Source organism: Spea bombifrons, chromosome 5 (genome assembly GCF_027358695.1).
Source record: "Spea bombifrons isolate aSpeBom1 chromosome 5, aSpeBom1.2.pri, whole genome shotgun sequence".
In the NCBI taxonomy this organism is placed as follows: domain Eukaryota; kingdom Metazoa; phylum Chordata; class Amphibia; order Anura; family Pelobatidae; genus Spea; species Spea bombifrons.
Genome location: NC_071091.1, coordinates 87,543,010 through 87,559,789, shown reverse-complemented (window position 1 = coordinate 87,559,789; position 16,780 = coordinate 87,543,010). Strand labels below are relative to the sequence as shown.

Sequence of the window (16,780 nt, the reverse complement as noted above, 5' to 3'; positions counted from 1 at the left end):
TCATGTTGACTCAAAGTTTGATTAATGAAACCACTTATTCAGTGCCATTAGTATATCCAATGCCTTGTGCCGTAACATGTTATTCAATTTAAGAATAAATCTGAAAAGTCCATTTTAACCGGAGTCCTTCGTACCTCACAATTGTAAAAAGTCACGAGAATCCAGCTAACTTGCTTTTATTAAACATTTCTGAGAAATAGGTTTCTGGTAAACAAACTAAAATGCAGTGTTGGCCATTTGCACACCATATAAGAACAGTATATAATCAGGTGTGTACATAAAAACTCAGATAAAAACTGGCTAAACACACCAATACACTTGTTGTAGGGTCATTCAGAGAAACAATATACGATAGTCATAAGGTGGTATTAAATAATTCATAACATTACATATTACATCATCATGACAAAACACTAACACTTCTCCAACAAGACTGCCTTGCAGAAGGAGCGTTCACATGAAGTCTCAATGATGTAGCTCTAGGTATTCTGGGAATTCGATCAAGGGATAACAGAAATCACAACGGTACAGTGCCATAAACACATTAGATATTTGGGTGTAATTACGGATATTTTGCAATTTACAGCTGATACGGCCTTAGAGCGTGCTACTTATGACGTGCAGAACCTTCTGAGGCTGACTCATCACGCTAACAGAAGCAGTCACGTTGTGAGGCATCAGTATTTTCTGCTAACAAATTGTTGCATATAACTTAGGCTGGAGGAGAAACAGAACGTTGGAGCGACACAGAGTGATCCAGCTGCATTAATACTTAATCAGTTTAATTAGTAAATGCATCAGAAGTGGTCACTCGGACCTGTAGTCGCTGGAATCGTCCACAAAACAGGAGGTATTACAGTTGCACTTTCCTAGGGCCAACACGTGAAAAAAACATTGTATTCCGCAACTGATACTTAACCATAGGTATTCAAAAATGAAAGATCTCCGATAAATATCAAAATAAGATAAATATGTACTGGTCCAGGTGAGAATATATTAACAAGGGAGGAAGGGCCAACTTTTTATTTTTTTGCTCAGAAGGGTTTTATTTTTGGCTATTAAATTACTAGCCACAGACTCGTAAAATTCGCCACCACTGACATTATATATCAAACTATATATAAGAGAATACTCTGAGGGCCAAATAAGTACATATTCCTAGAACATTATCTTTACCTAAAACCCAATAAATAACTACATCTGTCACCATAACATTGTTGTAAATTTGTAAAGCCCTTTAAATGTACAACATAACTTTCTATGATACAAAAATATTCTTACGGTACATGAGCTGGGAAAAGCACACATTTTTGGGCTGTTAGCGGGTATTAAAAGACAGAAATGTGCTTTGGTCCATACCCAGAAGGCCAGCAATACTATACAAACGATTCCTCATGTGACCTAGAACGGAGGTATCACCAATACTGCTTTTTCAGCCAGTATTCTACCCCAACAGTTTTATTTAACAAACATTTAATAAGATAAGGCATTAACATTTAGTGTTACAGGAACAAACAGTTCGAAAACCGTTTCCCTAAGGAAGCACAATATTATATTGCTTTATACAGAGATACCAAACACAGCGGGTATCACTGTAAATACTGACACGCAAATTCATCTTAAATTGCATCGTTTGAGGATCCTGTAAAGAAGATTTTGTACTCAAGGGTTTGATGAATCAATGAGGCTCTTCATTTTTCCCGTGGATTTCAGCATGTGAGGTCCAAACTGAAAGACATAAGAGAACAAAGAGGGATTTTGACTTACATTAACGAGAATAAAAACAATCCACCCGCTAGAATCCATCATACAGATCAACAGAAGAGAGACACAAACTCACTAGCTGAGCTTCTCCTAGATCAGGAGTGTCCAACCTGCGGCCCTCCAGCTGCTGCAGGACTACATCTCCCATACTCCTCAGCCAGCCCCTTAGCTGAAAGAGCATTATGGGCGATGTAGTCCTGCAGCAGCTGGAGGGCGGCAGGTTGGACACCCTTGTCCTAGATGATGGGTTGACGTGGTCCCGCATAATTAAGCAGGTGACGCAAAAAGCTTGCTACACAACATCTAGGGCAAAAAGAAAATAGTGTAATATGTAAAACAGCTGGGAAATGTAATCTATTATGTATGTCCTAAGGGAGGTCCTTAAAACCTTTTCTTTTTAATATCCAAATCTGTGAAAAACAGAAAAAAAGCTCACCAATGGAACAGTAACCAGAATCAAAGGAGTAAAAAGAAAAAGAAAAAAGGAAGATACACTCACAAGTCATCCGATCATTGAAGCTAAACCGCATTTAAATAAGCAGATAATAGCAAATAGACTTTTATCTACTTATTTATATGCAGTCTGCATGTTTTACTTCTTTGACTCTGGTTTCTGTACCATTGGTGAGGCTTTTTACGTCCTAATTTGTGAGTGCATTCCAAGCATATTCCCATCTGTACTATATTGCCCCCCCCCTCTATATTTTGCACATTTCCATTTTCTACTATTCGCTTTGGATTGGCGAGTTGGGGTATCGCTCTGGAGATTGCTCCATTTTTCAAGAGGAGTATAATGTATTCTTTGATTGTGTACTAAACATCACCCATTGTGCTTCCTAATGTATTTGTTACACATCCACTGGTGTTTTCTGACCTTCAGAATAAAGTAGTGAGGTCAGCAAGACTCTTGCATTCCATTCACCTGCAGAATACTACTTAGTTAATAGTGCCCATATGTAACACGGATATAGCAAATACCAAATCTTTATTCAGCAAGTATGTGTTGATGCAAGTAATGTATTAATCATATGTAACAAATAAACCTTAAACTATAAAAATACAATAAACTGTGTGCACCCACCAGAGGAGTTTCTGTTTGTTTATTGCATTCCGGCTTCGCAATGTTCTTGTCTGACTCTCCATGGCTGTCGCTTCGGTACCTATAGGCAAACTTCTTCTTTAAAGCTTCTGCTATTAGTGCGGCTGGATCAGCTGGATCACTTGGTTTACTTTTATAATCTTCAGGTGACCTGGGAAAATTAAACATAATCATAAAAGTAAATACTATTTAGTTAAAATACACTGAAAATTAGTAAATGGTGAAAATAAGGGACACTATAACAAATATCAGTCTATCTTTGTGCATAAAGGGTGTGTGATATAAACAACTACCAACCCTACCTTATTTTAAGACAAGAAAATAATGCCCTTTCTTAAGCTGGCATCAGCTAGGACTAAACAAGTGGTTTTTAACTCATAAATACCACTTTTACAGACAGGTGCAGTACATCCAGAAACGGCATATATCAAAGTTGGCAACACAAATACTGCCTGGTGTACTATGCATGTGCCCAGCGTGCGCTCTCCCTAGCCGCAGGGCTCACGGGTGAAGTTGCCAAGCTTGCTGGCCCGCTACGATGCTTAGGGAGCTCTGTAAAATGTTACACATGGAAGAATTGACATGGACTGTTCCTTTCACATCTAAGATGTACAATGGACAATATATCGATTGGCTGGATGATGGGAAACCTGGTTATGTAAACAAAAAGCAGTGAAAACATTGAGAAATCTCTGGGATTGCCTGGAAAAATATTACAATGAAATAGAAAAAAGGACTTTTAGTAGCACGACACCTAAGGTACATGGAAGAACTAACAAAATTAACACAAACTACAAAGTACTTCACAACTTATCCATACAGCCACAAGCTGTCGGCCTGCAAAACCACCCATATGAGTACCTTTTTACTGAGCGTAGTTTCACTCTGTTCATGTCTTTTAGGACATCCAGCATGCTTGGCATCTCAGGCTTCTTTGGTGTGACCTCCGTATGGGAGATCTCTGAACTGCTTTTTTTGCCTTTACGCTCTTTAATGAGATCAATGGCTGAGACGCTTCGATGAAGCCCAGGTGGAGGCGGTGGTGGAAGCGGTGGTGGAAGCGGTGGAGGAGGCGGTGGTGGAGGTGGTGGGGGAGCTGCCAAGGGAGGAGCTCCATTGGAAAAGACAGGGGTAGCAGGACTTGGACCTACGAGGAAGGGTTGAGAAAGAATAATGAGAATGAGAAACATACTAGAATCACACATTCAAGCAAGGCTGCTTAATGTGGATGTTTAACATGAAAGGGGCAGTAAACACTTTTTTTGTGGTTGCAATCCTCATTAGTTTCACTGCCTAAAACGTCAAGCAGTATATATCAAGTGTTGGGGTAAAAGAACATTAGATGAGTATGTAAATACCTGATGTTAAATGCTGCTGCTCTTGAAGGGTAACTATTTTGGCTATCTGAGCTCTTAAGCTGGCAAGCTCACTTTCCAGTGCATTTATCTTTTGTAACGCTTCTTCGTTTGCTGCCGTCTTAGGTTGGACTTCTGTCTCTTCATTCGTTAGCACAGGTAAAGAGGCCTGTCTATGGAATGGTCGTTCCAGATACAGCAATTCATCTTCCAACACTACATTTGATCGCATTTCTGACCTGAAGACATCATTTAAAATAAAACCGCATGTCACATCAATCCAAACACACAGAAAAAGACCATATTTCACAGAATACTCACAGATATAGACTGTACCTACTCATGGGGTGAACCATTTAGCTTTCAAAAAAAGACCATGATAATCTTACAAAAAAGGTGCAGGTAAAAAAATGACAACTGCTCAAACATCTAACAAGCCTTTCTTGATAAGGGGAATGGAAAGTTTTAGTTATTAGTTTTGTGGCCCTCTGAACTTTCTCTAGTTCCATAATGTCTTATTTTTTATTTATTTATTTATTTTAAAGAAAAGGCGCCCAGAATTGAACTGCATATTCAAGGCGGGGTCTTACCATGGACCTGTAAAGAGGCAGAATAATATCTGCCTCCCCTGAGTCAATACTGCTTTCAATACATGCCAATATCTTATTTGCTTTTGCAGCCGCTAGCTGGCACTGTGCACTACTGCTAAGTCTATGGTCTACAATTCCAAAATCATTTTTCATTTAAATGATACTTTGCATTTTTATTATTATGCCCAAAATGCATAATTTGACATTTGTCTTCATTGAATCTCATTTGCCATTTATCGCCAAGTTACCCAATTTATCCAAATCCTCTTGCAGGGAAAACACATCTAGTTCAGCCTTTATTACTCTACTTAACTTTGTGTCATCGGCAAACACTGAAACCTGGGAGAGGTACTCCACTTATCACATCTGTCCAGTTTGAGAAATTTCCATTTACCAGCACTCTATGTGTTCTATCATTCAGCCAATTCTCAATCCACAGACAAACATATGGCCCTAACCCTTTAATTTGTACAGTAACCTTTTGTGTGGAACAATATCAAATGCCTTAGCAAAGCTAAATATAACACATCCACCGCAGCACCCATATCTATATTTCTACTCACTCCTTTATAGAATGCAATTAAGTTAGTTTGACAAGATCTGTCTTTCGAAAAGCCATGTTGGCTCCTGCTAATGAAATTCCTGTTCAAGATGAAAATTTGAATATCTTCCTTTAGTAACCCTTCAAACAGTTTCCCCACTACAGATGTCAAACTTACAGGTCTGTAATTGCCTGGCTGCGATTTTGATCCCTTTTTTAAATATGGGCGCCACATCGGCTTTACGCCAATCTGTGGGCACCACGCCTGAAATAAAAGAATCCCTGAAAATCAACAGCAGTCTGGCCAGGGCCTGGCTTAGTTCTTTAAGTACCCAATGGGTGTATACCACCCAGCCCCGGGGCTTTGTCTACCTTAACACCATTTAATTGTTTGAACACTTGTAAGAGGACAAAGGACACATAAGGGCAGCATATTTTACCTTAGCCTTGAGTGTACATCCGCCTCCTCTCTAACAACCCATCCAACATCAGCAAAAGATGCCACTGCTCCATTTTGATTGCTGGGATTTAATTCTACAGGATACGGTATCAACTGGAAACAAAACGCATAATATGAATCTACAGTCAGTAATATCCATTATAACATGAACTGTATTGGGTTAACTTCACCGCAGCTTTCTTTTCCTGGACAATTGACTATTATAATGTGTCCAAGTCTCGAAACAATATATCACATTAAAAAGAAAATGTGCAATAAACTACATAAACGTACAGGAAAAAACAAATGGTATACGGAGAGAATGATATTACCATTCTATTACAGATATAGGTACTTGCTTCTAATGGGTCTCTGCACATGCAGTTATTTAAACAGAGAATAATTACTTAGTAACTAGCAATTTGTTATCCACTATGAAAATATTGTTAACTGTTCATGCTGTGACACGTACACATGCAAAAAAACCCCCAAAAACCACAGAAAAAAATAAAAACAACATGCACTGTATTCTGAAAGCGACTAACCTACAGTAGGTTTGAAGCTTCTTCTTTATAGAGGAAAGAAGACGCAAAGAAAAAGAAATAAGAGATTATAGCACAGCAGAGACAGGAAAAAGACCAAAGAGAAAGCTGAACAACAGATATTGTTTAGAGTTGTAAATGCACAATTTAGAAGCTACATAATGTAATGTACCAAACATACTAACATAACAAGTATAAACAGAGGCTTTATAGCAACATACTTTAAAGCCTCGATCTATATGGTAATCAGGACTTTTATGTACAGTTAATGTCATCTATGTGGGGGATGGTCACAAATCAGTGTGTGCCTATAATGGGTTAAAGGGGCAGTAGTGGCCATTTAGGAGGGCTCAATGACGCACACTGTTTGTGTCACTGCTCTCTGCCTAAAAAACTACCATTCCTCTCCAAACACTGCTTGCTGGCTTTCCAGACCCCAGTTACACACCGCTGTCTGGCATCTGTATGTAAGGCATGGCACTGGAAATGCTCCAACGCATTATCCCCAAGGGACTGGACTCAGGATTGATTAAAACTACCTGCTAAATAGGCATGCATGGCTTGATAAAGCCCACAAGCAAGATAGCTGTGGCTCCTAGATCTCTAGATCTGGCTGCTAACTTTTTGTACCATTTTATATTGAGCTCTATGGAGGTACCTCTTTCAGTTTCCTAAAAAATACCAAGCTGGCTCCGATATGTCTGTCTGGCTCCTTGGACCTACTCAAGTTTATCCATCCTGGGCTAACGCACTTGAATAGAAAATTAGCCTTAGGTCGACCTATAGCCAGCTGTTCCCGTAAACGCGAAAATTGATGTAAACAAGGACATCAGAAGATACCTTAGAAGAGAATTATTTAATAATTTTAAACAGTATATATATATATTATAAATTTGTATTACTAATTTTGATTGCTTCGCTAGTCATTGGAAGCAAACTGGGTAACTTACCAAGAAATAAAATAGGGTTCAAACTACCCATTGATCTAACCGCTCGATAAAGTCAAATCTACCAACATGCTTAGATGTACTTTTCTGTTTTGGAAGTGAATATTCACAGGGAATATTAAAAAAAAATGACCAGCATTTCAATTAATGCTAGTTTAAACAATGAAAAGGTTTTTTTTTTAATAGTAACATAAACTTGTATAACCAGTTCTTCAGAACTCTGCAGTGTCTACCAATTCTTGCGTGATCACCATATCAAGCACTTTATTTTTTGAAGACATGCAGATCCACGGCCTTCACGAAGATAATTTATTATTAACAAGCAGGGAGCATCCGCTTGTGGCTTTTCACCAATAATTGGGGAAATGAAAAGGATGAAAAGTGTCTCACAAAAAAGTAGTGGCTAACAATGAAAGGTTCATGAAAGAGTGAAAAAAAATATTATTAATTTTGCTTCTGGTAATCACTGTTCCGATGCAACATTAGGTCTCAAAAAAGTGTTAAAAAGAGTATGTGTTACAACAGCTTAAATCCATCACTAATGAGAGATACCGGATACCGGGCATTGCTGCGCTGCTGCATCATTGGTATAACGGATGCATGCCGGTGAACAAACTACTGATCAGGATGCATACAATGCCCTGTGTATCCCCAGGTGATGTATACATTATAACAGAGTTACTACATATACTAATAACATTCAGAACTACAGGGGGCTCAGCTTCAGGGCCCAAACAACATGCAATTATATGTGAAGAAAGAAAATACACGGATTGATGTGTAAAGGCAAACTAACTTATCAGTTCCTTCGGCCTGTGCAATCGTTCCATCTCTGGCGTTCAAGTGGTTAAGCTCTCATACTTGCAGCCATCCCACTCCGATATTCCTAATGACTGCGCTCTTTGTCAGCCGCTGTTCTCCTGGCGCTAGTCACACTGTGGCATTGTGTGTTGCGGTTGGACCAGTAATGAAACCTCTAGTGTGGGACAGAAGTCTGACAGCATTGTATTAAGGCTCTCAAAACTCAAAGAGATGTACACAACAGTGTCAGCTACTGGATTGGTTGTGTATATAATACAAAAAGCTCTACGATAAACAGGAAAGCAGAGCAACACCGCACAGAACAATTTGCAAGATACAATGTATTATGTAGATAACGACAGCATCATCTCCTTCTCCTGATCAATGGACAATTACATAAATTAAACTCTATTCAGCACCGCCAACATCACCTGTTCTAAGCAAAAATAACACTGACAGTCCACTGCTCAACACGGTGTATAGTAGTTGGACCAAATCACAAACCAAACTATATATATTTTCAAATATTTACAGATTTTCAAAACATTAAAAGCTTTTTTTGTGAAAGGAGTACTGTTACACCAAAAAAGTATTGATTTCCCAGATATCTTTATTATCCTAAGCAAGGAGTAATGTCCAAGTGACCGCCGAGTAATGTTAAATGGATCTGGATTGTGTCACAATGAACAGCACGTAACATTACATTTGTTACATTAACATACCTGAAAGTGTACTCTGGGAGATTGTATAATGGAAAGGTTAGATCCAATTTTCCGTACAATACTTCGAGATGATCCATATGGCTTTCCTGACCAAAGCATCTAAAATTTACAACAGAATATATGTAAACGTGGGCACACGGTGTAAAACAACTCAGCAGTTCAGCATACGCATTCCCATTTGTTCATCAAACCGAAGACAGAAGGCACAATAACAGCCTTGTGTTATTTGGTATTAAAAAGGTGGAACGAACAGATAAACAAAAGCATGATCTGTCGTATATATTATAGGGCTGCAACTAACGATTATTTTAATAATCGATTAGTTGGCCGATTATTTTTTCGATTAATCGATTAATCGGATAAAAAAAAACAATATGCAAATTTTTCGTTTATTTAAAAGAATTTAATGAACTGGATGTTAAAAAACAACTTAAAATTTACATTAACATTCTTATTTTGTTATGATGTAATAAAAAACAATATTTTCAAAGTACAAGAACCCAAACACAATATTTATGAAACAAAATAACCCCAAACATTCTGAAAAGAGGTGGACTATTACTGTTCAAGAAACTTTGCCCCAGCACTTTGCACTTTGCACCCAGCACTTTGCATCCAGCACTTTGCACCCAGCCCTGGCACTTTGCACCCAGCACTTTGCCCCAGCCCTGGCACTTTGCATCCAGCACTTTGCACCCAGCATTCAGCACTTTGCACCAGCACTTTGCACTTTGCACCCAGCCCTGGCACTTTGCACCCAGCACTTTGTACCCAGCACTCAGCACCCAGCACTTTGCCCCAGCCCTGGCACTTTGCATCCAGCACTTTGCACCCAGCACTTTGCACCAGCACTTTGCACTTTGCACCCAGCACTTTGTACCCAGCACTCAGCACTTTGCGCCCAGCACTTTGCCCCAGCCCTGGCACTTTGCACCCAGCACTTTGCACCCAGCCCTGGCACTTTGCACCCAGCACTGGCACTTTGCACCCAGCACTTTGCACTGTGCCCCTGCACCCAGTCTCCAACTCTGCCCTGCACCCAGCCCTGCCCCCACATTCTGCCCTGCCCCCACACTCACACTCTGCCCTGCACCCACTCTGCCCTGCACCCACTCTGCCCTGCACCCACACTCACACCCTGCCCTGCATCCCCACTCTGCCCTGCACCCAGTCTCCCACTCTGCTCTGCACCCACACTCACACCCTGCATCCCCACCCCCACTCTGCCCTGCACCCAGTCTCCTGCCCTGCACCCCCCACCCCCACTCTGCCCTGCACCCCCACCCCCACTCTGCCCTGCACCCACACTCACACCCTGCCCTGCATCCCCTGAAACCCCACTCCCACCCCGCCGTGGACCCCCACCCCCACGAATCGCTCTGTGCGAATGGAGCCACTCGCACAGAGCGAACCGCTCTGTGCGAATGGAGCCACTCGCACAGAGCGAACCGCTCTGTGCGAGTGGCTCCATTCGCACAGAGCGATTCGCTCTGTGCGAGTGGCTCTGTGCGATCCGTGCACATAGACACGAAGAATACTTACCTCCGGAACACGTCACATCCGTCACGTAGCTAAAAGAAGGCGGAGACTGCAGAGCGTGTAGCAGAAGCGGGGAACGCTCGCGGAGGTAAGTAAAAGGAGCCGAGTGCTCCAACAACGAATCGATCACTCGATTAATCGATAACGGAAATCGTCGGCAACGATTTCCGTTATCGATTATTATCGATTTTATCGATTCGTTGTTTCAGCTCTAATATATTACTTTAGCTCATGATATAAAATATAAACCGGATTCTCTCTGTAAAACCATGCTTAATGCCGTTCACGATCATCGCGTATACCCCCTGCAACAGCATGAAACATAGCAGGCTAGAGGACTTACCGATTCCATATTATTAGTTACTTGCTGCAGCACCATCCTAACGAGACGTATAAACCACCGCAGCATCGCATACTTCTAAATATCGCAGCATCGACGGCTCTACAAACATTCCCAGGCTGCCGAGGATCTGCACTGCCATAGTCACGCTGGAAAAGACAGATGTAAACCATTACAAGCGCTTTCCCTATATGGAGAGAGGACAGAGATGGCGGAGTGCACGTGACACGGCGTGATTACTTGGAGGAAAAAATGTACTGTAGCCCATGATACTATATTTACTTTACAATATCCTTCAACCTGAGAATAAGAAAGGTGGGGGTGCAAATGCTAAGAGGGCAGCTGAAGGTCTGTTTTTTTGATTTTAGTAAGCTAGCTGAACACTAGCTCCACCTGACATCACCAAACCAGTGGGGGACACAGCTAGGTACGGAGACAGAGCATTGAGCGAGACCTCTTTCCCCCTTTCAAATCTATCACTAGGTCTGAATAAGCCAAACAAACCGCAGAAGGCCCACCCCAAGTGACTTATTTGCCTGTCCACGTCTGGTTATTTCCATGGAGAAGGTGACCATACAGCCAGTAAAACACATGAGTTGAGCAGATCAGGACATCCGGTGAAGACACTTTCCCGACTCACATGCTGCACATATTGCTAACAGAATTTCCTTATTTCAGATATTATACGCAAAACCTTCCTGCACCTAAATTCCAAATCAACGTGTCATATACCCATGATTTCGAGTTTATTGCCTACCCAAACAATAGCACCATCGCTATACACTATAGTGTGCTTAGGTAGAGTCCCAAGTGGCTATATAACACTCTAACAAGACTACTCTGAAAATAAGGTTAACATATCTGTCCTAAAACTAACGTCATTAACTTCATGTAACTTGTTTTGCATTTTTTGGCTACCTGGTCGCCGAGTCCTGAGGTTGGACTGCAAAATCAAATCGTTATTTTTTTTCCCCTCAAAGCACTTACTGTATTCTTCAAATTGTTCGTTAGAAGCAGAGCATTCTTATTATAAATTAAAGCTACTGCGTGCAAAAGCAGGTGAGGCCTATTGTGTCACGACGCTGAGGACTATGGAACTCGCTTCTGAACATATGGAATTTTGGCAGAATTCAAAATCTAACTTGAACAATTTGCATAAACCAACGTCAAGTTAACAACCTCGTGTCACACCCAGTACAATAGTGCAAATTCTTCATAACGTTCACAATAAAAATGTCCGTATTACACATGGTTACCAAATGCAGCAGGAACGAAAAAAAAACAACATAAAAAGCAGTTAGTAAAGTGAAATTAGTTAGCATTAGGCACTGGTTTGCCTTGGAATAACCCAGGGGACACATCTCCTCATACTGCATCTTGTGTAGATTTATTATTCCATGAAGCTAGAAGATAATAAAGAAGATAATAAAAACGATTCACATACCTGACAGACAGACACGCCGGCCGCTATGCTAGCACCAACAAGCTCCCATACTGCGCTGTTTGCCAAAATCTCTAAAAAGTCATGAAAAACAAGTTAATCGACCACATAATAACCCAAATGCACCGAAAATGTTTGAACAAATAAGCTTCAAACTACCCATTTCCCCTGTTTTTGTTTTACATAGCAAGTAAAAACTGCCAACCGCGATCCCGGGGCAAAGTTCTAAACATGGAGCAATCACAGTGCTGGTAACCTTCACTAAAGTATTAAAAGCTCACATTGTTAGAATATTATTATTTTTCAGTATTCTATGTAACCAACATCATTTTTAAAAAAAAGGAGCATCAGATAAACCTGGTAACTATTCAGTAACGCGTTTAGCCAGACCACGTAGCTTGGGATAGCCGTGTTAGTTCAGTAGTGGAAAATGAAGAAAGAATAGAGAGTATTGCTATACAAAATACCTTTTTTTGGACGAACTTTCCATTTTAAGGACAAGCTTTTTACTTTATCGGGTCTATGCAAGACTAACCACCAAACATGGACAGCAGTATAGGGGCAACGAGGGTGACAGAGACTGATAAACCGCCGTGACGTGTGGCTTAAGTCGCTTTAAACGACTTTAGCCAGCGTGTGAAGAGGGTAAAGGCGGTGAGGGGTAACGGCATTGTTAACCCCTTTACAATTTTTCATGGACCCACACAAATTCTTTCGATACCATTTTTAGATATACCATAAAATACATGAATGCAAGTGTCTTGAACCTGAAAAAACTCCACATGTAACTTTCCTATTTTATTTTCCGAAGCCAATGCCTCATTTGGTACGGTTTAGTAAGCCATCAGTTCTAAATACCCCCCATAAAAGTACATATTTTGTTTGTGGTCAGTATTGCTTGTGACGCACTCGATAGCTCGTCCTTAAAACGGGTTGTTAGTCCAATAAAAAGGTGTTAGTCGATATTCTCCACTTTGAACCTGAATAGAAATGTTCAGATGAAGGCAAGCCGTGTCTTCTGTTCAATGACTAATAAGTCATCCACTGATAATAAAAACTACAGGAATACTGTTCTTATGAACAATCCAATCTATTTAAATAAAATAACACGCTATACACTATCATGGTTATAAACCAAAAATGATTTGATTATAAGGAACATGCTGAAAAGCAGACACACAAAAACACGTGATGAGAACATGTTTCGCCTCAAACACACTGCAGTGGGACAGTCTAAAAAGGACTAATATTATCATGCAAATAGTCCGCTAATCAGACGGCGACCGCTGAGAAAGCTCTAAAAACAAAAACCTTTCTAGTGTGGAAAAACCGAGACACTCACTGGGGAAAAGCAGTCACACAGGGCGTCCAGAAATACTTATTAAAAATGAATCACCAGGGTGGAGGCAAACAGCCCAAAACACGAATGCCCAAAAAAACAGCAGAAAAGAAAAGAAGCTCATACCACGGAAGGGGCCTTAGCACCGATGAGACATATCGTAAGGCTGGCGATGAAAACTCCCAAAATACATGATTTATATGCGCTACGGGATATGATGGCGCTATATAAAACCATAGATAATATAAGCAATAAAGAATAGGTGATTTCCTTCTGTTTTGCTCACTAGCCCCATCCTAAATAAGCAATTTAACTAAAGCTTCAAATGTCATTGAAAAAGGAGTTCCCGCGGAGTTAGAAGTGTTACGAGTGATTCCGATTTTACCTAAACGCTCCCCATTAAACTATTCTGAAGCCACAATCCTCTGTTAGGAGAACAGTAGTAATCGATCAGACAAACAGACCATATGTCATGCTCTGTGGGTCGGACCTTGCCTTCCCTCATGTGATATAAGGTACAGAGTTAACCAATGTGCGGTGACATCACTGCGTGTTTCTATGACCCCATCTGTCAGTGACTGCTGCATTCACCTGGCTATGACATCAACTATGGAAAATATATGTTTTATCAAAGGCCGTTAATGTAGCCAGCTAGGTGTCCATATTTAAATTCATCATCTCTTGGTCGCTCTCGTTCTATAAACTCATACAAAGTCATATCGGGGGGGGGGGGACTAGAATGTTTAAGGGACAGCCAGTGGATTCGGTTTGGAAACAAACCCAGCAATATAAGTTTAGGCGCTCAGTGTAGTATTTCTAATAAAAGATCATTGTGCGTGTATACGGGAAGCTTGCATCTAATAAATAAAACAGTAACACACACAACACGAATGTTCTGTTTACACCGGCACAATGTAGCTATTGTTTTATTATTGTTACAATATATTTAATGTGTAAAAAAAAAACAAAAAAAAAAACCCTTTAAAACACACAATTACCAAAAATATATAAACAATTGGAAAATGATACAGAAGATTCAATAATGTCGGTGATCAAAGGATTAAGCTTCACAAATAAGGGGACAATAATAATAATAAATACTTTCAAAATCAGATGTTTGTCACAATAGATCCGGCAGTACTTCTGTCTCACTAAATAGCTGATGTGACGCTTCTCTAGCGGGATCCGATCATCGCGCATGCTTAAGAAAATCTGCATATTTTACGTACTTGTATTTTTGATTGCGGATCATTGAAAACTTCAACCGGGTCAACTCAGGCAGAGCTGGCACGGGGAATCCATGAATGATGCGAAAGCAGACAGCATCACCGGTCACTGCAAATGACCCATGAACTATACTATAACGCGTATGCTGGCGACGAACGCGGACTCCGTTTGGTGGTGTGAAATGGATGCTTTGACACAGGTCCGGAGTGAGTCCGGGGCAGTCTACCCCGCCCCTGTATACTTCATACAGGGTGACAGGGGCACAAATCTGCACCTGCGCTGGGAGAGATCGGTCCCCGGTACCCTGCTAGGCGGGATTTGACCTTCAGCATTTACCCCCCGCCGCGACCCATAAACTTCTAGTATGAGCTGCGTTAACGCTTTGACAGGCCCGTGACGTATTAAAACTTAGCGCCGCGCACACAGTCAGTAACCGTTTCCATATGCGCAGAGGTCTACTCTAACACACTCACACCTCAGAGCTAACAACGCAACTGCATACTAGCCCTCATTAAAGACAATCATTACCTTCAACCGGTCAATTTCGCAGGGCCCCTCGGCGCCGGTCACCTATCTCTCCCGGTGACAGTTCACGCGGTACAAAGATTCACCGTCACAACCGGCGTCAAGCCTTCGCCGCGTCACGTTGTGTGCGCGCGCATCAGGGATACTGCGTGTAGTGTATGCGTCTGACGTGAACCCGAGCGCCATTCTGGATACGGGCATCGCTTTCACATTCATATAGCAGCAAACACACATCGGCTCAGGTCCTGTTCTGGAGCTATTGAAAGGTATCACACTTTCTTCATGCCCTGGCGTGTCTTTTATTCTGGGAGGCGACAATTTTCCTTCTCAGGGAGGGAAATTCCTCCTGGTAATTAACTGAATCCATGCTGCTCTATGAGCTCAGAACATATGTATAGTAGAGCACTTGCCCTTAATAAATATGGATTCCCAAGTAGAACAGCACTTAATGTACTATTCCACACAATCTTTATGGAAATCATTCTTCTCTGTTACTGGTCAAGCTGCAGCTATATTTATTTTTTACTGAATTTAGAGACACTATAAAATTAAGTGTTTTTTTTCTTAGAGCACTATTTAATTCATATGTTTTGAAGGCTTTCCAACAGATTTGTAGAATGTTTCCCACTCTTTTACCCGTTCATCCAGTAGAGCATTTGTGAGGTCCGGCACTGATGTCTGGCTCACAATTTCAGTACCAGTTCATTCCAAATGTGTTCGATAGGGTTGAGGTCAGGGCTCTGTGTCTTTTTAGACCTTGCTTTGTGCACTGTGGCTCAGTCATGCTGGAATAGAAAAGCATCTTACCCAAACTGTTCTCATAAAGATGGAAACAGAGCAGTGTCCAAAATGTCTTGGTATGCTGTAGCATTGTTTTTCCTTCACTGGAAGGGGTCCAACACCTGAAAAACAGCCCCATACCATCACCCCTCCTCCACAATAATCTCCAGGTATCCGCCAAAACCAGACGTGACCATCAGACTGGCCAGTGGCGGCGTGCTTTACACCACTAGAGCCAATGCTTGGCATTCTACTTAGCGATGTGAGGCTTGCCTGCAGCTGCTCGGCTACAGAAACCCATTCCACGAAGTTCCCGCTGCTGATATGAACGCCAGTGGAAGTTTGGAATCAGCAGCATGTTGGAGGCTTTATGACCCAGCTCTGTGACTTTACACAGCTTTACACTTAAACACTTCCACATTCCAATAATACCCCTTAAAGGTGACTGTGGAATATCTAGCAGGGATGATATTTCACAAACTGACTTATTGCAAAGGTTGTGTCCTATCACAGTACTGCACATGAATTCACCAAGCTCTTCAGAACGACCCATTTTTGTCACAAATGTTTGTAAATGCAGGCTGCGCGGCTAGGTGCTTGATTTTATACACCTGTGGCAATGGGTCTGATTGAAACACCTGAATTCAATAATTAAGAGGTGTGTCCCAATACGTTTGTCCGTATAGTTTATCCCATCATAAAAGTAAAATTTTTTCATATATATATATATATATATATATTAATATTATATTTTGGCCGCTGTGCAGTGTGAAGGAAACCCTTCCTTAC

General features: G+C 41.1%; 1 protein-coding gene across 1 annotated transcript; it reads right to left on the bottom strand.

Annotated features, from left to right (window-relative positions):
- Positions 1–1,019: 1,019 nt before the first annotated feature.
- Positions 1,020–15,323, bottom strand: MTFR1 (mitochondrial fission regulator 1). The gene is made up of 9 exons (XM_053468372.1): positions 15,215–15,323; positions 12,124–12,192; positions 10,683–10,828; positions 8,801–8,899; positions 5,790–5,902; positions 4,222–4,457; positions 3,725–4,010; positions 2,846–3,014; positions 1,020–1,728 (listed from the first exon to the last, which is right to left on the bottom strand). The coding sequence occupies exons 3-9, from the start codon at positions 10,746–10,748 to the stop codon at positions 1,663–1,665; spliced, it is 1,035 nt and encodes a 344-aa protein (XP_053324347.1). The 5' UTR covers positions 10,749–10,828; positions 12,124–12,192; positions 15,215–15,323; the 3' UTR covers positions 1,020–1,662.
- Between the last annotated feature and the right edge of the window lie 1,457 nt (positions 15,324–16,780).

Bases quoted from the DNA above. Each gene is read 5' to 3' on its own strand.
- MTFR1 (XM_053468372.1), bottom strand. From the start codon at position 10,748: ATGCTGCGGTGGTTTATACGTCTCGTTAGGATGGTGCTGCAGCAAGTA. The intron at 4,458-5,789 runs GTAAAATATGCT...TGATGTCTTCAG, and splicing joins GATGTACACTCAAGGCTAAG to GTCAGAAATGCGATCAAATG. The intron at 3,015-3,724 runs GTACTCATATGG...TAATTTTCCCAG, and splicing joins AAACTACGCTCAGTAAAAAG to GTCACCTGAAGATTATAAAA.